Source organism: Grus americana, chromosome 2 (assembly GCF_028858705.1).
Source record: "Grus americana isolate bGruAme1 chromosome 2, bGruAme1.mat, whole genome shotgun sequence".
NCBI lineage: Eukaryota > Metazoa > Chordata > Aves > Gruiformes > Gruidae > Grus > Grus americana.
Genome location: NC_072853.1, coordinates 113,908,985 through 113,935,222, shown reverse-complemented (window position 1 = coordinate 113,935,222; position 26,238 = coordinate 113,908,985). Strand labels below are relative to the sequence as shown.

The following is a 26,238-nucleotide window of genomic DNA, read 5'->3' as shown; positions in this document are numbered from 1 at the left end:
GAAAGGATTGCTGAATTTAACTTCTTTTCTTGCCTGCTTCTTATTTTATAAGGACAGAACAGCTCTCTGAACAACTGCTTTCACAAACAAAAAGAGACAGTAATAACTCACTACTCAGATTTACAGCAAATTAACATCAACAGCCATTTCTCAATCAGTTTAATTTTGTTTAAGTCCAGGTACATGCTTGTTCTGTGGATGGAATTCACAAGTGTACCTGCTTACTCCCATATACCATTGTTAGCTGAACATTCAAGCTTTAAGGAAAAATCATGGGTCTATTCTTATAAGCACTAACTTGTACAAACCCTAGTCATCCTACTGACTTCCATGGAAGGAGAGATTACTCATTTTTCATTTTTCTTTCATTGCTCATGAGGTTTTCAGTATGAGGGGGAAGGAACAAACTGAGGGAAAGGCAAGACAAACCACAGCTAGCAAACGGAGGCGAGGGCCAGGCACATTTAGAAAGGCCATTTCTGAAGCAGAAACAGAAAAGCAAGTGAGGAAGGGCAGACTGGGGCTCACTTACTGTGATCTGATCACCCTGGCAGAGCAGTGGAGGGAGGTAACTAATTAAATGATCAATAGGGAAGTCATGCCAAGCCTCCTGAGGCAACATGGCACAGATAACTACTCCTGTCTTCACATCACTACTTCAGCAGTTTGTTGTGGAAAATATCCATGACTGAGACAAAAACTATACACATATAGAAATAAGAGTAAAGGCTCTCTTCTTAATTTCCCTGCAAGGTAGCACAGGGCTCTCCAAAGACTGTGACCACAGGTTTCATTCTGTCTATGCTACCATAGCAGTGACTGAAACCCAGACTGCAGGGCTATCTTCCCTCCTTCTAAAAACATGGTGCTCTGACTCATCCACATGCTCTCATGGATGTGGACCATCCTTTCTCATATATATATGTTAGGAGGAAAGAGGAGAGGAGAGGAGAGGAGAGGAGAGGAGAGGAGAGGAGAGGAGAGGAGAGGAGAGGAGAGGAGAGGAGAGGAGAGGAGAGGAGAGGAGAGGAGAGGAGAGGAGAGGAGAGGAGAGGAGAGGAGAGGAGAGGAGAGGAGAGGAGAGACTGAAGGTGCTCAGGAAATGCTTCCTATGCACCCAGATGAAAACTTAAAATGTACTTTTCTACACTGAATTATATTCTGTATTTCATGGTACAGTTGAATCCGAAACAACTCTTCACTAAAGCACAAATGTGCTCTGTCACAAAAGTTAAATGTCTTTGGTTTAACGATCCCACTGCCCTAATCAGCTTTATTACAAGACAAGCTGAAAGGGTAGAGCTAGCAAAGTCACTGCTAGAGCTTTCCGTCACTACTGAACACCAAGGAATTTCTTTCCCCTTCCCTGTTTAGAGGGAGCAAGAAAAATAACAAGCAAGATACACAAAGCCTCTGCTGTAATTAAACAGTCCTCCTAACAAACCTCAATGAGAAATACCAGTTAACATTTGGAGAGCTGACAATACACTATTTGTCTGACAGTACATAACCCATCAGAGATCACTACAGATCTCATTATATAACTAGGACTGCTCACCAACTAAGAGAGATCAGCAGAGAACCAGGACTATCTCAGCCTTAAAGCTTCTTGTCTTCTCAGTCCTTTCCCAGTGCTGCATTCCTGAACAGCTGATTAGTCCCCTCACATCTCACCGTACAAGCCAGGTTAGCGATAGCCACAGGGATAATAGGTTTCGCTAACAGTGTCTTAATACTGTTTCCTTGTCTGTGTACAACACAGAGCTCCAGCTCTGCTGGCCAGGAGAGCTTCCCTACTGTACTATCAGCCCTATGGGTAGTGAGGCCAAGTTCTGGATCTTAAAATAGCAGGTGCCCTAGGCTAAGCCAATGAAAATCAGCAACTTTGATATATCAGCCTTTTTTTTTTTCCTTTTACTTTTTTTTTTTTCCCTCATATTGCTGCAAGAAACTACCATGGTAAATATTACTGTAGAATGCAGAATTTCTTTAACATAACATTCTGCAAGGAAATATCCTACTCCATCCTCTCATTTTCCTTGAGGTTAGATCTAAAATAGATTTATAAAAGCAAAACCACTCAGATCCTATCCCCTGCTTGGTACAGAAACTCCACCATAGTAAAACAATCACATGTAGACTCTTGAGAGACCTAGGTCCCCTGAGGCATCTTTCCAGACATGAAGAGTCAAAGCCAGGTCAGAAAAATTGTCATAAAAACAGTTGCTGGAGAATTATAATGTTGGCACTAAGAGTTATTCTAAAGATGGAAAATAACGGCATGGCAAAGTCAAGGCCAGGGTACCAGCAACCATTCTCATTGACAAACATCTCATTTTACCACCTGACAACTTCCTCTCCTTCCAGCACCTCATAAAGTGCAGAGTTACTGAAGGAGAAAGATAAGATGGCTGACAAGAACTGCTCAGGAAGATCAAGTTTTGCAGACACTGCGGATACACTGCTCATTAGTACATGAGGCAAAGCTTTGCTACCAAACACAGCACTTTGCATTCATATGCTTCGCCTACCTCAAGGCAAAGAGATACCTGAGACATGGGTGAATGAGTAACTCCAGTCGATACCACTTCTGGCTTGAAAGGGTCGAAGTCCAGATCTAGCAAAGATTCCTCTTTCTTAGCTTCAGGAACTTCAGTCTGTTAGAAGAGAAATATAACTCTTGAAAAATTCATCTTTCAAAAGCTGCCCTGGGCAGCAAAATATTAAGGGGCCCAAGAGAGAAAAAAAAATGTATCACAGACTTTCTAGCTGCAGTGCAAGCTAGGAGGGGAAGAAGCTCTGAAAACTTTTCTGATCTTTAGTGTAACTTTTAATTTTATTTTTATGAGCTTCACTCTTATGATTCCTTTGTTTCCCCTGCAGTGCAGCTTTGCCTTTTTCAGGCTAAACAAATTGCAGCCCTTTTGAAAAAGTGCTGACTGTTCCCTGTTTAATTGTGAAGGCCCTTTTAAAGTGCTTTGAGTCAGACACCAGAATTAAAAATGGCACCCAATGACCATACAGTCTCATAAGTGAATTTCTCCCCAAACAGAAACATTAGTAAAAAGCCAATATAGAAGAACATAAATGCATTTGAATTAAATTTCAATTATGAACATGAATAACTTTTAATGCTGCCCTTAGTTCCAAACTTTAGGAAACATCTCACATAATGCCAAATCTTGCTACACTGATCTGCTCTTACAAAACTGGATTAGATGTTAGAGCCTTTTTTTGTTTGCAATTAATGAATTAGCCAGGGCCTCTGAGGTCATTGTAAATATATATATTGGTTCAATGGGCTACAGGTCTTTCCCTCTGTAAAGTAACATGAACAAATAATTAGCGTGCTTCAACTAGCCTGAAACTGTAGCTGACATTTAATTATCACTAATGATAAATATTCTAGACAAGCATCTTGGTTTTGGTAACGAGGCTAGTACTGCCTAATACTAGTTGTTCAGTACTTATTAAATAGCGAGAGAAGCTTATCTTTTGATCTACAGAATATGTAGACAGTAGAGCATTAATTAGCATGCTATTTTGAAAAGTGTTCAGACTGGAAACGATACCATAGGAAATTACTTGTACACATACATTCACATATAATCCCATGTAAGAATGGTAACACAGAGTCAGACCACATAGCCCAGCTTCCTGTCTCTGACTGTGACCAAAGTGTATGCCAGGGGAAGTCTACAACAGGGCAGTCGTAAGAACAGCAAAACTAGGAGATAATGATGATGATAAACAAAGTCCTTCTATTATTAAAACATTTAGGAGTGTAAACTTGCCAAATTAATGTTACTACTGGTAAACAAATGTTCAAATACAAGTAATTAATGGCTTCCATATGCCACAAGACATCTGACTTCTCTGTGTCACCTGGAAATGTGGTGAAAATAGCTCCTCAGCTCCCATGCTAGGAATGACAGAGTGACCTGGAACTCTTCAGTCTGGAAGAGGGATGCTAGTGGGGATGTGAGCATGGTCTACGCTGGCATGAGAGGCATGACTCCTCCAAAGCAGGAAGGCAGGCGGCAGTGAAGTTGATGGGGGCACATATGGAATAAAGAAGAGGTGGTGGTGCTCCACGTGGCACAGAGTTCAGCTGGGGACCTCCTTGCCATCGGGTAGTGTGAATGCAAAAAACTTATGTGTGCTGAAAGACTGAACAAATTTGCGGCAAAGTAGTCTGTTGATTACTAAATACGTAGAATCATGCTGAGGAAGCCCCTGAGCTGCAAATGGCTGGAGGCTGGGAGACTATAGGAGAAGGGGGCGTAAGGAATATCAGCTGTGCTTGTCTTGTCTTCTGCTCTTCCCTTGGCCTCTGCTTTTGGCCACTGGTGATGACAGATAACTGGATTAACTGGTCTGACATGCTGAAGCCTCACACTTTAAGAAGTCAAAACCAAAACAGCCCTCCCCACCAGTAACCAGCATTACATTCATTCTGTCATGTCTTTCATCTGATGTATTTAGATTTCATCACATATGCCCTTGATACACTAGCACTTGTATGGTCATATAGCTTGATGAAACAACACAACATTAGCTAGCATATAATCAGAAATGGATGGAGATGGGAAAGTTAATTATCTTTCAGTGAGGTTCGAGAATGAAGTTGTTATTTATGAGGACTGAATCAAATGCACAGGAGTCTCACTTAGGCCATGTGTGATGACAACTAAGGTATCTGTAGTGACAGAGTACTGATCACTGACTGCAAAAGTTACCATTACCCATTACCTCAGACCAAAAGAGAACACTTGTCGTAACTTTAGGAACAAAGGCCCAAATAAACATATAGTGTAATTGAGATATCACATCAGATGGAGACTTAGGAGAAACAGGAACCTCAGGAAATCCCTGGATAAAGGACAAAGTTGTGACAGGAAGGCCTGCCAATCATCCTGTGTTAATTCCACCATAGCGTGATGAAGCATCAATAAATGCCACATTTGAAAGAGGCGGCTGTGGCAGAAACAAGGCTGTACCTCTCAGAGGACATGTATGCACAAGGGATTGAGAAGGCACAAGAAAAATGCAACGACCATGAAACTGCCACCCTCTCTCTGTACACAGTCTGTACAAGCTTTAAAATAGCCCCAGCAGGTATGGGCTGTTCACTTCAGAGCTGTCAGACACAGACATGTTAAGTACCCGGAGGGGGCATATTATAAAGGTCTACAATGTCCAAGCTAGTAACTGGGCACTAAGGAGCAATGTGATGTGAAGAAAACAAGAAATAAAGCAAGGAACACTTATTTCTAAATGACCCTTTCATCCTGTCACCCAGATACCATATCTTCTCACCTCTTTCTTTTATTTAGCAGTAATTAAATCCATTCTTAACAATGAATAAATTGAAAGTGTGAGCTGCTTTGTTGAATCGGGGCCAAAATACTCAACAGCATCAAGCAGAACTGTCTTTCAGCATCTTGCACATCACCACATGCATTAGCACTGCTTGGTAAACCAAGATGAAAAACAACAATTACAGGTTATTTGTGCTCCAGAGGAGAAAAGTGTGTGGCCTGTTTGTAATCCTCTCTGAAACACGCAATTAAAGCAAGAAAGCTCTATTCATCGGCCCATCTGGTTTTGTGCCTCTGCGTGAGGACAGCGCCAGGGACACCAGCAGTGGTCCTTTGGGAAGTCCTGCACCATTAGAGGGCTCTGCAGGCTCAATAGCTTCCTCTATGCTGCCCAACAAGGGCTCTAGGAGTGCAGGAGATGCTGTAAACACCAAGAGGAGTAAGTCCTTGTTTCCTGATGATTTCTTGCAATACATTTTCAATAGCTAGTTCTCTTATAGAAGGATATAAAACCTATATGTCACACTATTTGGGTATGCCTGTACATACTTAGATATCTCAGATATAGTAAGGATGCTTTATTGATGGGGGTGGGTTTTGTGGAGGGAGAAGTGCAGATGAATCATGAGAAGGTGACCAGGGAATAGTTTAGGTCATTCCCAGGTCAGCGAATGCGCAGGAGGGAGGGACATAAATCACTTACTGAAGGGAGATCAATTTTTCCTTGAGAGACAAAGGAAAGATTTCAGTTCACAGGAGCATGCCCCACCTTTATTATGCCATTCCATTTTTATACCAATATCTCATAGAAAGGCTGGAAAGATTCTGGAAATGTGACTTACACTCATTTAAAGCCCTGTTCCAGTGTCAGCTCTTAATGGAAAAACAAATCAGTTCCATTTCTGTTTCCCTGGCTGGCCTGACAGGTGAAGGTTAGGTGAATACAGCATTTAATGCAGGGGACCACTTCTAGCACAGGATACACCGACTTACCACTGATGTCAAGGCTCATGCTGTCAGAGTGATGCAACCTCCCTTCAGCAGGAGGGCCCAGCAGCAGCTGTATACTGGGAGCTGCCATTAATTCTTTAATTGCATGGGGACTTAACTACAAACAACTCTTTTCTCATCCAAATAGATCTCTAGGGACAACAATGCCTTTTTCTCCTCTCCGCAAGAAAACAAAACATCACATGTTCAAATTTTCTAAAATAATTTCGTTTTTCATTGCTGTGCCTACATTCTCTTGTGTTGTCAAATGAATTAGTACAAAAACAGTAATTCACATGAAAACAAAAATTCATAAACATTCTGCATAAGCTTCAGATCTGCATATTTCTCCCCAGTCTATCAGACACAGACTCAGATTTCAGACTTGTAATTACCATAATAGAAAGGGTCCATTATTGAACAACCAAGCAGCTACCATAACTGCATAAAAGCCAAATAACTGAATACAAATTATACAGACCTGTTTTACACAACTCTAGCTTTTCTGTTTGTTAAATGCAATTTTAAAAAATTCCATAATTTCATAATAATGAGTTGAAAGTAATTTTGCTTACTTCTCTGTTGTGTAACTAATGTTTTTATTACTCGAAACCAAATGAATGAATAATCTAGCTAGAACAGCTTTTTATACCTGCAAAAAGTTGATTAAAGCAGCCAAGTTCCTTTTTTTTAATCACTCAGAAGAAAAAAGCAATAGTTTTTATGATTTTGATAGAAGAAGCAAAAATAATGAAGGATCACTGTAAAGTGCCACTTGAGATGCTTAGGATTAGAAAAAAGCATCTTAGATGAACTCTCAGCTTGCAATGCAACCTGGATTCAGTTAAGTCTCAAACATGGCTGCATTTCACAGCATTTTTAGTCAGGTCTCTCAGGAAATCTCTCATTTTATTCAGTGTCTTAGCACTGTTACCCCTTTTGAGTGATTATGTGTCGCCTATTCAAAGATAAAACACTGTATGTGTGACCCTTTCAAGACAACATAAAAGGATAATTGTGCCTCTGCCTTCTACCTGCCCCCTCCTCCTCCCTCCCCAGAGATCAGCCCTAAGGCCACTATCTTGGAGAACTAAGGGCGATTGCAAGGTTGGACCCATACAGAATCCTCTGAAGCTTACCTGTGATGGGGTCGTCACATTGATTTCTGGGACAAAGTTGTCGTCAAAGAAGTTAATGATGTTCTCCTGTTGCAACTCTTTTGTGGGTGTGAGCTTAGGCAGCGGTGGGACTGGTGGACCTTTCCTCAGCTAGACAGACAGCAAAAATGTCACAGACTAGTTCAGGGAAAGAGCTTTAAGCTAGGACTAAACAGTTTGCGTTAGGTTTTTATCTATGGTGCTTCACCTTAAAAGTGGGAATAAGTCATGGACTGAAAGGAACCAAACATTTGTTCACCACCAAATGCCTTCAAAATAAACATTATGGGAAAAGCAAAACAACTCTGTGTTTCAAATTCATTCCAGCTCAAGGTTTAAGATTTCATATGAAAGCATTTCTTGGCTGATTTTTTTTCTGCTGTGATAGGCACACAGCACAAGGCACTTTCTCTCCTATGCAGCCCATAGCTGGAAGGGTGATACTGCATACAACAAGGCCTCTGCAGATTTTTGGCTTCTTAAGTTCATTCTCGTTTAGCTTTGGGATTTTGTTCCTGCCCGCCTGTCGCTACCTTTAAAATCTACTTAATGCTAAGAGCGTATCATCTCTGGGAACCACAGCACCTCAAAGGTGCTTAGGTTACTAATTCCTCCAGCTCTCCAGAGATTCACATAACTACGTGTGCTGGTTTTGGCTGGGATAGAGTTAATTTTCTTCATAGTAGCTGGTAGGGGGCTATGTTTTGGATTTGCACTAAAAACAGTGTTCATAACATAGGGATGTTTTTGTTATTGCTGAGCAGTGATTACACAGAACCAAGGCCTTTTCTACTCCTCACCCCACCAGCGAGTAGGCTGGGGGTGCACAAGAAGCTGGAAGAAGACACAGCCAGGACAGGTGACCCCAACGGACCAAAGGGATATTCCATACCATATGATGTCATGCTCAGCATAGAAAGCTGGGGGAAGAAGGAGGAAGGGGGGGGACACTCGGAGCAATGGCGTTTGTCTTCCCAAGTCATCATTACACGTGATGAAGCCCTGCTTTCCCAGAGATGGCTGAACACCTGCCTGCCAATGGGAAGTGGTAAATGAATTCCTTGGTTTGCTTTGCTTTCATGCACAGCTTTTGCTTTACCTATTAAACTGACTTTATCTTAACCCATAAGTTTTCTGACTGTTACTCTTCTGACTCTCTCCCTCATCCTGTGGCAGGAGGAGCAAGTGGGCAGCTGTGTGGTGCTTGGTTGCCAGCTGGGGTTAAATCATGACACCATGACAAACTAATTGCTTGGAATAATACAAAATACTATTGCTTAATTTTAAAATCTGTCAAAATAAAAAAAAAAACCAAACCCAAAACCAAAAAACCCAACCACAAAAAATCCTCAGGTGGTATAGTGACATAACACCATTGGCACCAGTAAGACTAAACTGAGTCATACCAGATGAATATTCAGGCAGTGAGGTGTCACTTTTTGGGAGATCAGAGAAAACAAGTGTGTTCACATGTAACTAAAGGCAAAACTAAACTTCTGATATGCTCCCCCCATAGAAATAGCAGTCAGCACAGAAGCTATCCCAATTCTGAAAACATCAGTAACATTAACACAAGTCTTTGATGTGTTCACAAAGTATCAGGTACAACTCTTATGCTGTAGATGAAACTGACGCATGAAACTGATTATTATTTCACCAATACTGGTAAGAATAGAAATGGCTCCACTGACTCCAACACTATCAAACTTCTCAATCCAGTGTTAATAACAACCAATAAGCCTTTAATTATCAGGGTCCTTAGAGACTATGAAGCTTTTTAAGAAGTGTGTTGCTTAGTCACCATAAGTCCCCCCAGTTCACCGGGCACCTTAAATTTTCTTCATTCCCCCTTATATAAAAACAACTTTCCACCCACGCTTGTGACACAGGGATGAACAACCAATCAACAAAACAGACTGCAATGGAGCCAGTGGCCTCCCTCTTGTTTCTCAGTCACTGCCTAGATGAAAAATCCACCATATACATCATCTCAGCTATTTTTTTACTGCACAACAGGCCATTTTCTCCTGTTAAGTTTCCACTTACCTGTGTGGGTGACTTAGGCCGGGCTGGTGCCGGAGATGCTGGTGCCAGCATATGATTGGGACTAGCAGTAGGGCTAGGCAGGGGAGAGACCTCCTCTGGCGGTGACGGTGTTTTTGCAATGCGGAGTGGACCTGAATCACTAGATGGAAACAAAGCAATGGCGAGGACATACATTATCATGCTGACTTATTACCTTGACAATTTGATGCAATAGTTGAACTACATCCCTGATGTAATGCCAGTGACCACAAAAGGCAGTACACACTGGCGATGAACTGAGTGATTATATAATGACTAAAGCTGCAATTAAATTCAATTAAAATTCAGTTATCTACATTGTCAAAGGAAGTTTTAATTTTGAGTGATCTTGATTTTTGGAACATCTGTTTACCTGATCATTAGAAGTTGAGGGAAACAGAGTACCTGCATTTTATCAGATTCTGTATTTGAAGTAATGTTTCACGTATAAGTTTGTAACGATCATAAAATGTGAGATGGAATTGTTGTCTTCATTTTACACAGTTCTCAGAATAAAAGGCTCTAAAGATAAAAACCCCAGGGGAAGGCACAACAATGAGTAATGCAAATAATTTTAAAAGCTCAGCAACTTCAGAAAGGTTTCAATAAAATAAAACAACCAAGATTATTATAAAGATATCACTATTTAGAGGGACAACTCACCACAACTATAAACAAGCAGTAGTCAAGTGACTTCAACAGAGCTCTGCTGATACTAAGAAAAGATCTGATGAAGTCCTGAGAAAAGATCCGCCCTTCCCATGAAAGCACCTGGTGCAAACACCAAGACATATTCAGCTACCTAGAAATGCTGAAAGCTGACAACTCGGGGAGGGTATAAACTACAGCACTCAATGACCACAGTACTTGGTAAAAGAAGAGCAAGTCCTACACATCTCCAGGGAGAACAAAAGCGCTACCTGATTGAGGAGACCACACCATAAACATGTTCCTAATGCTAACACAAGAAAAATTTGTTCTTTAGAAAGGAGAGACTTAGCTCACACTCACCACCTCTTTCTGTGGAAATATTAAAAAAGAAAAAAGTAAGCGGTTATTAAGAAATTTCTTTCCAAACTACAATATTTGCCTTTAGGATATTCAGTAGCACACAAGTTTTTAAGATGTTTATTTTATACAGTTCTTTAAAGGAAAGATTAGGTACTGTACTTGTCTAGTATCTACTTCTCATGCATCTAAAAAGGAAGGCTGTTTTATCTTACAAAGACCCACTCTTGAGTAGTCTTTTAGAGCACCATAACTAATAATGGAAGTCAAAATCTATCCAGATTTTCACATAAGGCTCTGTGAACAGTACAGCAAAAGACAGCAACATGGTAATTAAAAAAAAATGTATTTTTAAAAAACATTTTAAAAATAAGTTAAGAAGATCACACTGCCTTTACTTATGTCTACTCATTTGCAGCTAGAATTAGTTTTTTCTTTCTCTCATTAATGGAAACAGTAACTCAGTGGGAATGAACATGCGCACACTGGACATGGTCTAGGAGACACAGGTGGCCAAGATACCTGTTTATTACAAAAACTTCAAGAAGTTTTCCAACACAACATTATTTTTCATCCCATAAAGGTACGTTACAAATGCTTTATGGAAACATAGTCCAGCTCGTGAATCCATCCGAAAGGGGCTGGAAGTGGTGACACATGAGCTAAAAACTCCTTGGAGGCAGTGTGTAAGTATATAGAAGCATGGATTAATGCTGAACTAATCCAAAACAAAAATTTTGGACACATTCTTAATAAAGTAGTTTTCAATTTTGCATTAGGTCAGAAGGTTCAATATTCTATTCTTTGTTCTTCCAAAGTGAGATCAAAACAAATGTAGAACTATCAGACATATGTTTGAGGCAGATGTTACATTGCTTGGTCAGTCTTAATTGTTGTTAATCTGAGTCCATCTTGAGGGCAAATTAGCAGTAGCTATAACATTGTTCTGATTGCTTCTGATGAGCTGGGATTGGCTGGAAATTCAGGATTTACATATTCGCTCGAAATATCATTGTGTTTTGGTAAGTGTCACTGTTTCATAATTTCAACCTCTTCTGTCTATCACTATTACAGAACGGAGAGATCAAATTATGGCAGAAAGGTTACATTTGTTGCAGGCAAAAAATCAGAAATACTGCACTGGCATCCACTGACCTTAAGAAAGCACGATCTGATTTTGAACTTTTTTTGCTTTTGTTTACATTTTAAGACAAGATTTCTCTTGAAAGTCATTTAAAATACGGTATTTTGTGGCATTCTTTTTGCATCAGCTTTTATGATGCTCTCTCAGATCACATTTCTTGACTTTTCCCCATGACCAGAGGAGATATAACCTTACAAAGGTTGGGATTCTCACTTAATCATATGCCTTTAGGAGCTAAAAACACATCTAAATATTGCAAGGCTTTAAAAAAAAATTGAGAGTTACCAACATTGCTGTAGAGTAAGCATCTAAGATTAAATGAGCTATATACTTATCTGGTGCAAACTGGCGTAACAGTCTACAGTAAACTAGGCTAAATTGCAACAGCTGAGAATCTGCTGAGAATTCTTTTTTTTTTAAAGGAAAAATAGGTGGGTGATGAAGGAAGTTTTACACCTTTACTCATGTACCTTCCTGAACAGAGCCAGCGACCGTGTTGTGCAGCAATCGCTACACATGGTGCAGGTGATTACTACATATGGTGAAACCCACAAAGCCTACTGCAATGCAATTCATTAAAAAAAAAGCAATAAACTCACCTTGGTGCCCCTTGAATGGTGAAGGCCTTGTCTGCGTGCTGATCTCCCAGCTTCGTCATCACTTCATATAGTTTGTGACATAGCTGAGAAAACAAAACACTTGCCTGAGTTTATATGAAACACTACAGTCATGATTAAAAACACAGGTGATAAATCTGGTCTGATAAACTGGTAATAGATAGTTTGATAACTTTAAAATAGCATATAGATCCTTCCAAAAATACTCAGTGCCACGTATATCAAAAGCCCAAGTAGAAACTTATTAAAATCCATAGAATCAAAAACATAAGCTGTTTTTCAGAGAATAAGTTTATAAGTGTGACTGACTGCTGCCTGACCTGATGAAGGAGGTCACCTAAAATTTAAAGCAACATGGGTAGCTGAGAAGATTCATGTTTTCCCCTCAAAAACCTAATCCCAATTTATATGGGACTTCAGTCAAGCAAGTTCTCCATACCATTCTTGTTCCTATTAGTAGCTTACTACAGATAATACACTACCACTTAGCAAGGTATTTTCAAAAGATCCTCACTGAAACTGCTCTATTTGCCTAACAGTCCCAGATACAATGTTGCATTGCTGACAATGTATATAGCAGTCTTGAAGGGACTGCTTGACATGTTTTTCTTGCACTGATTAAAGCAATGAGATGCTTAGCAATTGGACACAGAAAAAATACTGACTATGCTAAAAAGAATGGAGAAGTTATCAAAATAGAAAGTGTATTTAGTGCTACAACTGATAATGCACTGTAATCCAAAATTGTACTGGCTGCCCTTTCCTTAAGGAGAGTACAAAAATGGCAAGTAGAAACCAATACAAAGGTTATACTACAAATCTGGATCTAGGGCAAATTCTCACGTGTGCCTCTGCTAGATTTTTTACTGCTGCATCACAAGACATTTTGCTTGCTGCTATGCATATCACATAATCCATTATACATGAGATATTCATTTTTACTCACTAAAGCTATTTCCTTGTGAAACTTGGCTTCGAGGCTGGATACATTTTTGAAGGTGTTCACATAGAAGCCAACTCGTCTACGGAGGATGTCACGAAGAAAGGAAAAAGAGAATAAAAGATAGGGGTGGGAGGGCCACAAAGGCAAATAAATTCTTTTTTTTTTCCAAACTACAAGCAACATTCTTGACTATTATTCTTAGCAAAGCAAATAATTGGATCGAATGTCAAAATTTCAGACTAGTTTGCTCATGATTATTTCTCTTTGTGTTAAGAACCATCATATTTCACTCTGCACAGAGTGAAACAAGTTGAGACTACTCCACAGTGGGGGGCTTCAGCTTGTTTTAGAGAAGGGGAAGATTGGAAAAGGATCAGCACAAGTGCGGCACAAGCACACAGCAGGCAAGGGGCTCTGGGGCATCCCGTCTCTCACTGGTCAGCAGGCAACCATTGCCTGGAAGGAGAGAGGTACCGCTCCGGCACTGCGAGCGCCTGCGCCCTAGATGCTATCACAGCACCTAGGTGATGCAGGTGCATCTGGAGGCAGCTCCAAGGTATACAGCTCAGTACGGCCTGGGGGTGGGTGTCCCATGCTCAGCCCTCCTTAAAGAAATCGGCTCTGAAATACATGCATCTGTATGTAAGAGAAAATAATTTCTAATATAGACTAGACATTTTTGCACATGCAGTCAAAAATCTGCTTGCTTGAGGTGAGTGATTACATTACCTCTTGTACACTTTGAAAGTAGAAGGTGTTTTCTTAGGTTTTGATTTTTTTTTTCCTATTTAAAACTTTAATGTGTAATTTCTCCAAAATCTTTTCAACAAAAATCATCTTTGGCGTAAGAATAAGCCTGCAAAATGTCAACTCAATGGATCGTTTTCTTCCCGAAGAACTGTAGTAACTAAGAGAAAGTACCCTGAAAGCAATTGCTTTCTAAATGATGCCTATTGCTCAAATAAATTCTACCTTTCCCTGAGACTAGTTAGTGGGCAACACACATTGAAATAAATGGGCCCTTACTCTAAATCATTCATATGCAGTTTTACTTTTAGTAAGCCCATAAAATAAATATCTTGGAGTGCTAAACACCTTTTCAACTGAAATAGGCAGAAACACAGCAGGAAAACCCTCTATTGATCTGAAATTTAACAGGAATTAATTTAGAAGGCAGAGAAGACAAAGAATACTTCAGTGACTCACAACACACTTCCAGCTCCAGACAGTCATTTGTTAAAGAACATAGCACACTAATGAGATGCTTGTTTTTCTGCTGCTTTTGTTCTCCTGTTCATTTTGTCTCTATTTTCTGTATAAACACAATCTATGATTATACATCGCAAATGAATGATCTATGCCATCAAACATTTTTACATCACAGACAGAGTCAGCACAAAACTACAAAATGTGTATTCTGAAGTAGTTATTATTTTTCTCTTCCTCTACTGCTCTGGTAGTATTTTATCAGAACTTGGAAACAACTGCCATAAAATCTTTATACATTTGTAAGGTTCTTCATTTTGATACCTTTACAGAAAAATGACCTATAAATAGACCCACTGCAAATCTAGAAAAGTATGCAGTACAGTTACTTTTTACAATGGAAACATTTGACCCTTTTTATTAAATAGCAGCATTTTTTTTCCTTGAAAGAATCAGGTATCCACCACCAAGGTTTCTGAGAAAGGTGACGGAAGCAGTGGGTCATAGTCACGATGTGCTGTTCTTTGCTCTGCCACAGCTCTTTATCCATAAAATGGAGACCTTTTTGCACCTCAGAATGAAGACATGATAAAGAATCTTAAGTGCCAAGATACATTGAAAGAAATAAGTATAAGTACACTTACAATAAGTATAATTTTGGATCATTTGTAGGCATTTTCCCTGTTGTTATTTCAAAAGGATAATGGATGGGATCTTCGAGAAGCCATCAAAACATTTTCTATCAGCTTGTTAAAATTCCCTGGTTCCCTGAGTCCACCACTAGGCCTTCCAGACAATATCTGGCTAGGCTTACCGTGACCACAGAGATGGTAACTCTTCTTGCAAATCAGTGTTAAACTCTTCAAAAACTTTCTGTGCTTTCTGAAACTCTTCTTCTGCCTAAAACAAAAATGAAACAGGGCGACTTCTACAATCACTATGACATAACAAAACCTGCCAAAGTTGTTTTTGTGGGGGTGTTTTGTGGGTCTTTTTAATTTTTTATTAACAAGGATGTGACTCAGTTCCACACCATGGAAGCCAACACAAGACTTGCTGTCCCCCAAGTCTCATCAGGAAAGTTAGGGCTCAAAAGGGACTCAACTCCTGAAAGAGGCTGGGCATGCCTTCACCATCTACCAAAGTAATCAATACACATTTATGCTTAAGGATATTGCTAGCTCAATTTCTGAGAGAGGAAAAAGAAGAGAAAGTTTGCGCTCGGTTTCTGCACAGAAACAAATGCCACCCAAGCTCCCGAAGTCTACTGCCAGCATCTTTCTGATTGTACTACCTTGGTAATTCTGCCTTCATCTTTTCTTTTTGAGCTCTGCAGGGCTTCTAGATGATGCCTTGCACTGTCGTAGTCTACCAGCTTTCTGCTTCGTTTTGCAATGCGAGTCTGTGCAGGGATAGAAATGAAAGTCAGCACAAATAGCACTTTTTAAAAAGCTATTCTGCTTATGTTGTCATTTAAGTTTTTGACACATTGTTATTCTCCCTTATCTGCTCTTTGTATCTGAATTACTGTATCATGCAGGAACATGGACATGGTGAGAGAGAAAACTAATCACCTTATTTTAAATAAGGAATCAATGTACAGATGGTATGGAAGGGTTTTTTGTGGGTGTAGGGCTTACAGGCCTTAGAACTGAGATATCAATGTTATGCAAGACTTGTCTCATTCTCCAGAATAATTGAACCTGTTAAACTCATGGTAACACCATCTATTTCCCTTATATATAATGTGCTAAATTAATGAATAATTAATGTAATTTTTTTCTGGATTTGGAAAAATGCTTAAAATATACTTCTCAGTATAGTTGCTCTGACACATAACTAAGATAACTGGAGTTCAACATACAATAGGAATTCTAATTTACCTGCTATAATTCTTTTAAAACTAAACAAAAGCCCTTTGATATATACTGACTTTACAAAGCTATATATTATATGTAAATTCCACATGCTGAGAGGGCATAAGAACAGTTTGATTTACAAGCAGGTTTGAGACTAAACATCAGTAACATTGGGATTTTTTTATTATTTTTTCTTTAGTCCCTGATGTAAATGACAAAGGGGATGACTGTCTGATACCTACTCAATTATAAACCATCACAAAGTATTTCCAGCTATGTCCATACAGTCACATTAAAATATAAAAGTATCTACCTCTCACTTGTAGTGATTCTTTATCCCCACACAGTTCATTTATCAACCATCTCCCTGGACTGTACACCAGACAGGCATCTGGGAGAGGCTAGAATCTGCATAACAGTCTCTCCTTATGTGTATTACAAAATATTTTTGTAACGAATTAAAAGAGAGGAACCGTGGCTTAGTTAAGAGAAAGATATTTAGAAACCCACAGGTGCATCTAGCCAATAACAAAAGGCCTGCTTTTCATGTCATAATTTGGCATTTTAACAGCTGAAGAGATTAATGTATCCCTGCTGAAGTCGGTGAGAATTCTCTCATATCAAATAAATAGCAGCAGAAAAAAACATAAGAGTTGTATCTACAAAGGCTAATTTACTTCCAAGTACTACAGCATTAAAACCAGTTTTGTTCACTCAGATAATCAGTGCAGCCTAATGTCAGGGATTTGCTTACAGAACAACATCTTTTACATTGCAGAAGAGAATGACTTCCCCCGCCCTCTCCCCTGCTTTTTTATTTTTCTTTGCTTGTAATCTCATTTTCTATTTATTTTATGACTCAACAGTAATTTTACAAATTGTCCTTTATAGAAAATCATTACTGTACTTTGATATCAGGAAATTGTCCTAGATATGTATCCAAGGTCAACAATGACCCATCCACCAGTTTTTGATGGAAGTCTTCCCAAAGTTCATCACATTTCTGTAAAGGTAGAAAAGAGGAAAACGCACTTAGAAGTTTGATTCCACTCCAAACCTAGGAGAAATAACAAATGTAATTGGTAAAGATTAGTCTTTCTGAAGTTTTAAAATGTTCTTCATTAATCAGAATAAATCAGAGTCCGCTTATAAAGTAAATGAAAAGGAATACCTTGACATTGCAAGTTTTAATACACAACAAAAGATTTAGTTTAACAACTAGTTTGTGCTTTCATTCTTTCAAACAGTAACTGCTATGTGAAAATAAGGATAACAAGGATTCAAGTTCTTCCTCAGGGTTTCAGGTCCCTGAGGGCCAACAACGCAGAATCTGAAGCTGCCCTAGTTCTTACGGCATCAATGATGAACCCTCCTCACAGAGAAAAGAAGCACAACTAAAAATAGAAGACTAGATAAAATAGAGGAACAAAAATAAAGTGGGTTTCCCATAATTTACAAGGAATTGTAAGCTTAGTTTTGATTGCTCATTTTTAAAATAAAAGCACCTAAGAAAGGTGCTTCCATCCCACACTTTTTGTGCCATTAAGGTATGTTTGATGAAACGGCCAATGGACAGACAAGAACTATACCTCACACTGCTAGAGAACTGGGATGCCAGATATGAAACATGTCAACATCAGCAGTCAAAACAAAATTCCTCCCCCCACAGAAGCTACGGTGCTTTTGGCCAGCTCCCTCTGCAGGTCTGGGGTAGTCACCGAGAGACATCCCTTGTAGTTTTCCGGTTTTTAAGAACATGCTAATGCTGCTGGCGTGACAAGGACCCGGTAGGGAGCAGGATGAGATTCCTTGCCAGAAGCAAATCCTGTTACATAGAGCTGGAGGTCCCAGGCTCTGAACCGAACAAGTCATTAGCACGTGTTAAACATCCTGATTCCCCCTTTTCTTTGCACATTTCAAAAATCACTGAACTCCCCCCTTTGATGGGAGGAAAGCTAAAGAGGGCAAGCACTGCTTTGCAGGGCTGTTATTCTCACTGGCTAGTCGGGAAAGCTATTCCCTAGTGTTTGTTTTATCATGAGCCGCTACAGGATATATTATAAGTTCTGTGTGATGCCAGCATTTAGTTCATTCATTTCTTACCCAAACAGAATCCCTAATGAATTATTACAATCTATTAATCATACTTAAAAGAAATACCTAATTTATTAACACAATATTTAATCACAGTGGTCTACAGAGTAGCACAGCATTAGATCATAGCAAGCAACTGCCAGTCCTGTGCATTTGCCTTTGTATCTTGCTGATATGTATTTTGGTCAAATTAAAATCATGGAGGTTTTCTGAAAGCTAATGGGCTCAAAAAACATTGCTGTAACATTGCTGAAGAGTTCTTTAAGGCATCACCTTTCCTACCATACAGAATAAGGTCGTTTAGGCGGAACGATCATTTATATCCTGGACTGCACAAATATATCATTATATTAATATCTCATTATATCAATATATCATTTATATAATTATTTTTGGAATGATCATTTATATCCTGGACTACACAAATATATCATTCTTCGTTACTCCAGGTTGAGGGATGCATAAGTCTACATCTGTGATTATATAAGGAAAAAAATCAGGAGCAGAAATTTTGTAATGTTGTCCACATAAGTCTCTTATTAAGACGACTGTCATGGTCTAACCCCAGTCAGTAACTAAGCACCACGCAGCTACTTGCTCACACCTCCCCCTCCCAAAACACAGTACTATACCGGCTACTAGAAAGAAAATTAACTCTTATCTCAGCTGAAAACAGGACAAAGACACATCTAACATTTACCCCTATATCTAACAGAGATTAAGAGCCAAATTTTGGTCCTTTCATACACAATTACAAATTTCTGAGTGTAAAATCTAATAGTCTACAGCACGATGAAGCAGGAGATCTTCCAGCTGTTTAACCTAAAACAATATAAATGGTATGGTATCTTAACTTATACAGTTTGGAAGTGGGGTGCTTTTAAAATCAAAAACGTGTCGTGCCTTCAGCAGCAGGAAAGGGTAGAGGAAAGCAGCCACAGAGAAGAAAAGCAAACATTACACTGATTTGAGAAGACTGCTCCATCTTCCAGTTTCTTGTTAATTATATTATCCAGGAGATCTTGTACACTGGATGCTAGGTGGTTAAAAGCTGCACTGTAACAGCTTGCACTATCTTGTCACTATTAGCACACTTGCTGACAGCTTCCCCCCAGAATTAAGGGTAAGCAGGCAATTCAGAGCACCTCGAGTTAAGCAATGTCCTCTAGAAAAGCCTATTTTTCTGAAAGGATCACTGAAGGAACCTCAGAAAGGCTAAAATGAATAGTGCTCTGCAGTCTAATTTGGCCTTTAATTCCATATTCTTGTCAGAGGTAGGTGAGCGTCCCATCAAGTATCCTGTTTAGCACCACTGGCTCAAGTTGTTACACTGCACAAAAGGATAAGTGCATTTGATAATTTTCAATCCTCAGTAGAACTGAGAATCCTGACTGTGAAACCGTATGCAAGATACCTTGTACAAACTTGTCAATAAGTCACTATCAGGACTGATTCTGCTCGCACTGATGCTGACCTCAGTGGGAGCTTACGTAAGCTAGTTCATAAAACAGATGTTGCAAATGTAGCATATGGTCAGCAGGAGGTGCATTTCACAAGACCAGTAATTTCTATGCTCAAAACAGGATTTAAGATGCAACAAAAAATTAAGAGAAATTTTAGATGTACACTTCTCATTAGCTCAGAAAATCCATTTGCAGCCAAAATACTTTTTTCCTCTTTCCACACATCTTACCTCTCCAATCATTTTCACATCTTCTCGTCCGTACCAATCTGGTTCATACACTTCATGAAGAGACTCTGTAAGCTTCTTTGAGGCATCTTGCATGCCTGTAATTACACAGAAGGAGGAACATCTAACTGCAAACTACAAGAAATGTTTGCTAAATATCTTTATTTCGACCCTACTATTCCCTCTGGCATGTTTAGAATATCATTTTCAAAAGCTGAAACAAAACCTTTATATTCACCCAGCTGCCTCAGGTTAACAAGAAATCTCCCTCTCAGAAGGATTAATCCATATTTATACACAAGAAAAAAGTTTCTATGAGATTAGGGATTCCATTTTCTATTCCAAACTAAACATATCTGAACATGAATAACAACTCAGAGGGTAGTCCTGCCCACTAAAAGACATTTAATACCCAACTGAAAGACTATCACTGAGAAGGCAATAAATAGAAACCTGCCTTTGGTTATTCTCTGCCTTTCCACCCTACAGAACAGTTTCCTACCTTGTCCATAATAAGTAGCATGCCCACCTGTGTGGAAGAGGATGCATCTCCAGGGTGGTATGGTTAAAATGGCAGAGATTTATGGGAATTGCTGGCTACAAAAAAATGGACGTAGGAGAAAAGCTAGAAGGAGTAAAGCTAACCAAAAGTGCTCCCCAGAATGAGGAAGGTCGCACACAGGCAGAACATCTCAGGATTTCTCCATTTCCTTGTTTTCAAAGATATTTAAGTCTCAGAAGCTTTCACATGTGAAGTGAGTGGTTAGGAAAAAGAAGCTTGTTATTCTTGTGCCCACAATAATGACGGTGACCTAAAGGTATGCAAATAATGAAGCAAAGGACTGGCAAGAGCTGAGGCAGTGTCCACAAGTCTAGGGAGAAGAGATGCCTGCACCTGGGGAAGAGTGCCATAACAGACCTGGTTTTATGAAGAATAATTATCTTGTATGCTCATCCAGTAGGTTTAGAATATGTGGAGCCCAGCGCTTATTTACACTTGCAGCATGGTGGTGTCTACAGAGAAGTGCACTGAGCCAACCTGCATTAGTCACCTTTGGAGCTCTTGCTACCACAGGTGAAACAAGAATGGGGACTATTGATGGTTATCACTCTGTAAAACAGAGAGGAGATGGTTTAAATGTAAAGTAGCTTTAATGATATTATAAGAAAGAGCCTAAATCTATCTTCAGTGAGATCAGTTTGACCCCAGTGAATAAATTACTGCCCTCAGTGAAGGCATTGGGGTTTGCCTTTCCGTTTTGATGGAGCACCAATACATCAGATGTTAAATATGGTTCTGAATCCAGTGAAACCAAACTGATCTCACCTAACATGCTAAGAGTCAGTTCAGAATCAGTAATTTTAAAATGACAACCTTATTTCAACTTCTTTGCAAAATATGAACAACTGCTATTTTTTTTACCTAGCATTAACTTTTTTAAAAAAAAACCCACATTTTTTCTCCAGCCTGTTTCCTGCAGCACATCTGTGGTGTCTTGAAAATATCTCTAGCATGATCTTCAGATTTAACCGCTTAGTGGCTGAATTTAGAAATAGCACCGATATTTCTGTTTTCTGCACAAAGCAATGTTCAGGAGTGGAAAGGAAGAATTTGTTTGAAACTAGAATGTCTAGAAGAGCAGACCTGGCTTAGTCAGTAGCTATTCCACCACGCACTCCAAAGCACACACTCAAGATACGACAGGAAAATAAATGCAGTAATGCACACTTCCTAATATAAAAATGGTGGTCTATGGAATGTGTAGGATAGGAAAAAAGATACTGAAAAAGCTAAAAGCAGATGGCTGTTCTCATACCTTGGGTTCAAGGGAGAGAATGGCATGGGAAAGGGGGAGAACAAGTGCAAAGGAAACCCTAATGTTCAGAAGGTACAAGCTTTCACCTTTAAATCCAAAGGTGCTGTGCCAAAACAGAATAATTGATCTCTTCAGGGATTATCTTGGGGGTGCTTTTTGATGGCAAAGCTCAGCTTCAAGAGAATTGGTATAGCACAAGAACGTAAGATGCATTTCTTCCTTTTCTCCTTTGTGGTTAATGCTTAGGATGATGTATCACTAGATAAGAAAGGGTTCCTGAATGAAGGGGCTTTTTTTGCCTAGAATATGCCAGATTACAGTAAAATACAGATGATCTTCACATATTTTTCCAGGCAGGAGTCATTTAAAATCTTCATTGCCACTACAAATTAATCAACTCAGGAAGTAAGGCAAAACCAGCACAGTATTGCCATGCTTAAGAAGTCTGCTTCTGCCCACTCAAGGCAAACGCACAGACCAGGAAGGTTTGTGCATCCCTGCTCATGCTCAATCCTTTCTGATACCTGAACTTCTGCCCTTAAGCACGCTGCGTGCTAAACCTGCCACGTACGCTTCTGCGGCAGGCAGGCTAGCATAGCTGCTTGATAATCCCTCCTGCAGCTTGCATTCGGCTCGGTCACAGACCAGAGGACCTTTTCCTACACAGACTTTCTTTTTTTAAGTACTGCAGGACTCAGGCTTAGGAGAATAAGTAAAAGACACTTAATATCTGATGCTTGAGGCTTACCAAAGTTGCACCAACTTTTACACTTTTTTCGGTTCTGAGAATCTGGTAATCCTCCATTCTACCACGTTCCTGTACAAAACACCAATCAAATCCAGCTGCAGCATGAGGCAAGTGAGCATTACAGCACTTGGCTTCCTCTGTCAGGGGCTTCTGCCTGAAGTTTCCACATGCCAAGATCACCTGTCCTACTCCCCTCCTACTGTACCTACACTAGGTTTACTGCAATACCCCAAATGAATGCTTAGGTAAACACCAATCTGGTGGCTTCCCATTCTTTTCCATGCCTGTGGGCATATACTTAAAATGTCCAATGATTTTTTTATTTGGTTAGTTTTCACACAGAATTATTTCTTATGCACTGATACCTTTTATGCATTATTCAGCACTAAAGTTAAGAGGATTAGTGTCAGCCACAGACTGCAGGCTGTCTCTCTCTGCTGTTTTTAACTGCTGTCACTACGATGAATTGCTTAAAGCGAGTCATTAAAGTACTAAGAAATGTGAAAAGATTTTTTACTGCTGATGAACAGTCAGAAATTTATATTTAATATCAATTGTTTCATTTAGCACTGCTTCTTCTTGGTAATTGGGTCACTTATTAAATAACTACAAATGCCAAAATAATTGAATTGCTTAGGAAAAATGATGCTAAATAAACCAGATACTGAAGCCTGAGGCTCTTGCATGAAATCTTCCCTCTTTCTATGGGAAAGAGCTCCAGTCTCTGGAACCCCAAAGGACTCCTAGAGGCCCCCATGTGGTAGGGATCCTGGGGGTGGTGGTGCAGAGACTTTCGCATTAAGCACCCTAAAGATGGCAGAAGGTCGGTGACTCTCTGCTATCACATTTCCAATGTACTCAAGCTCCCATGGGCCTTGGGACTCCAAGTTGGCCATAGGACTTATATACTGTGGGGTTTACTCCCCACCAGGGAAATCTAGGCTGAATCATGGAGAAAATTCCATTTTCCTGATGGAGTGAGGCACCTTGGTCTGGCTCTTAATATTTAATTATTTGAGTGGAGAAGAGAGCTTCATGTGTGATTCTCCAGGGAAGTGACCTATCCTGCCATAAGGGTTGTATCTGTCATTGCTAGTTAGCCATTAGAGTTTCCACTGGAACAATTAAATCATTTCATAATTCATTACAAAATTTTACAGAAAGATGATGAATATTTTTATTGCTTCTAAGAAATTACATGATTGATTTTAAGATTTGTGTGTCTGGAGGATATGTGCAGTTCTGTGAGCCACAGACTGACAATTAGGCAGCAAAACTGCTTACAGCACTTCAAAACCTCCCCTTCCCTTCCTGTACACTGGTTATTATTTCTGACTAAGTTAAGCCACCTGAAAAGTATGGTGCTTCTTTTTCACGATGCAGGATTCCTTTTCACCTCTGCCGCCCTGCCACCTGCATGCAGATCCAGGTCTGTATCTCCCCATTTGCACTGGTACTGGCATAAAGCTCAGGGTAGAGAATGGGAGGCTGATTTAGGGTTTCTTTAACAATTAGCCCATAAAACTGTTCAAGTCACCTACAGCTTTCAAAAGCTTAAAAAAAATAAATCATGAAGTAGAGAACCCAGATACATGTTGCCAAGGAGACTGGAAGAGACAGAAGACTGAGGCATGAGATGACTATAGCTGTGGAGGATAGTATGCAGTGTCGTGAGTACAACCACCACTGGTACACAGCAGACGTTAAACTATCACGCAGGTGAAATAAAACAGCACATAAAAGCTATTCACAAGTTCAACAGCTTTATGACGTGGTTCCTCTGAGACCTTGAGTAACCAGCAGTAAAGATCAAGACCCAGCTAAGACTAAGAGGCACCTCTGAGCAAGAGACAGAGTCTGAATACAGCAAATATTCTTTTATTTTAAGAATGTGTGATACTAAACCTCAAACTGTCAAATATATTAAAATGAAGGGATATAGGGTCATAAGAAGGCTCAGTCGACCATTCCTTGCTTAAATCATGCCCAGATCTCATACTTCCAACTTCCAATATCCAGTCACTCAAAAGTCATGCAGCAAAATGAAACTTATTACTAGAGTTCACAACATACCAGCTTCATAAAATGTTTTTAGTTGAAGTTAGCTATCTTGCCAATTCCTGAAACCCTTTAAAATGAACTGCTTTTCTCACATCCGTAACAGTACAAGGAAGTCAAGTGCATTATTTTACAATGATATGACTGACCTTTTTCCCTGCAAAACAAGCCCCTGGTGACAGCATGCCTCCAAGGCTCAGATGTCCTAGTCCACAGAAATCCCAGTCCAGTGCCTAAATTCGGGGGTTCCCATGCCTTTGTGCATAGCCACCTGAAAATGTTTTAACATTGGCAGTCCTTCAAAGAATAGCAACAAAGAGGCTGTAGCAGTTGCTGGATTTGCTTCTGCCATTCGAAATCTGGAAGTGCCTTTGCCACTGCTGAGCTAGTCAGCTTTGGGGAAGCCCCAGCCAGAGCTGTGTTTGTGGACTAGTGTCTTGGGCTGTCCTCCCACTCCACAGCGTGAAGGTGTGACAACACGTGTGCCAAGGATGCCCACTGGTAGCTTGCTGGCTTTGGAGAGTAACATTTCTAAGGCTTTTGCGAGCTGCTTATGACTGGGTCTTTTTTAAGACATGAAGATACTGAGGTGTTAGCAAACACTTTTCATTCTCAGTAAGAAAGTCAGTCCAAATTATTTTCAAATATGGACTTACAGGCTGCAACAGGAGAAAGATGCTGAACAGAAAAGCATGTTTAAAAAAGCAAAAGTTGCACAATGAAAAATTTCACACCAAGTTAGAAAGAAAACTCAGTGCAAAGAGTAGCCTGCTAGACAGTAAACCAGCAAAAGGACCACGAATGCACAAAGTACTGGAAAAGAAGAGAGAGAGAGAAAGAGAGCAAGAAAGAAAATGAAACACGGAGTGGAGGATTGTTGTCACCAACACGGAAATCAAAGCAGCATGTAAACAGTCAGCCTACGTGACAGAAAAGCCATCTGGCCAACAAACAGCCTCATCACGCTGCTTCAGAGTATCCATCTGATAATGTGTGGGGGGGAAGGGATAACTGAAAAATAAGAAAATAAAATCAGTATCCAATGGGTCCCCAAAACTGACTGATGCTGAAACTTCCTCTAAGAACAAAAGACATTATGCAAATCCCTACAAGGCAAAATATCTTTAGTCTGGTACAGGATTTGCCTTGCAAGGCCCAACCAGCAAATAATAGACAGTCAAAGACATTAAGCTACTGCTTTGCTCCCCATTTTACAGTTCCCATCAAAAAGAGCTTTCTTCCCTGCCTGTCAACAGCTGCTGAAGCTTTATTATGACACAGTGATTTCCAAGGATGTTAACACTGGTTTGTAACATTTTCCCTACTGGACTGGAGCCAGGTTAAAAATATATAGGCATACATATATACTTATCTCAAGAAGCCATTAGTGTCTCTCTGTCAGTCACCAACTCTTATTCCCTTCCTTTAGCACCTGGCCTCCAACTTCTCCAAAGAGAGGTGGCATGAGAAAGAGAATGCTCTGTATATGGTGCTAAGTTGAGTGCACTGGATTTACAAATGT

The 26,238-nt window shown here is 39.8% G+C and overlaps 1 protein-coding gene across 2 annotated transcripts in view; it reads right to left on the bottom strand.

The window, feature by feature from the left end:
- The window catches only part of AMPH (amphiphysin), a 124,973-nt gene that overhangs the window by 27,507 nt on the left and 71,228 nt on the right, over positions 1 to 26,238 (bottom strand). For both annotated transcript variants that reach the window (XM_054817976.1, XM_054817977.1), the window contains exons 4-12: positions 20,097 to 20,191; positions 17,217 to 17,312; positions 15,745 to 15,852; positions 15,265 to 15,350; positions 13,248 to 13,323; positions 12,284 to 12,366; positions 9,515 to 9,653; positions 7,451 to 7,579; positions 2,550 to 2,657 (exon numbers count right to left, since the gene is read on the bottom strand). In XM_054817976.1, the coding sequence (XP_054673951.1) occupies positions 2,550 to 2,657; positions 7,451 to 7,579; positions 9,515 to 9,653; positions 12,284 to 12,366; positions 13,248 to 13,323; positions 15,265 to 15,350; positions 15,745 to 15,852; positions 17,217 to 17,312; positions 20,097 to 20,191 (920 nt within the window). The remainder of the gene's footprint in view (positions 1 to 2,549; positions 2,658 to 7,450; positions 7,580 to 9,514; positions 9,654 to 12,283; positions 12,367 to 13,247; positions 13,324 to 15,264; positions 15,351 to 15,744; positions 15,853 to 17,216; positions 17,313 to 20,096; positions 20,192 to 26,238) is intronic.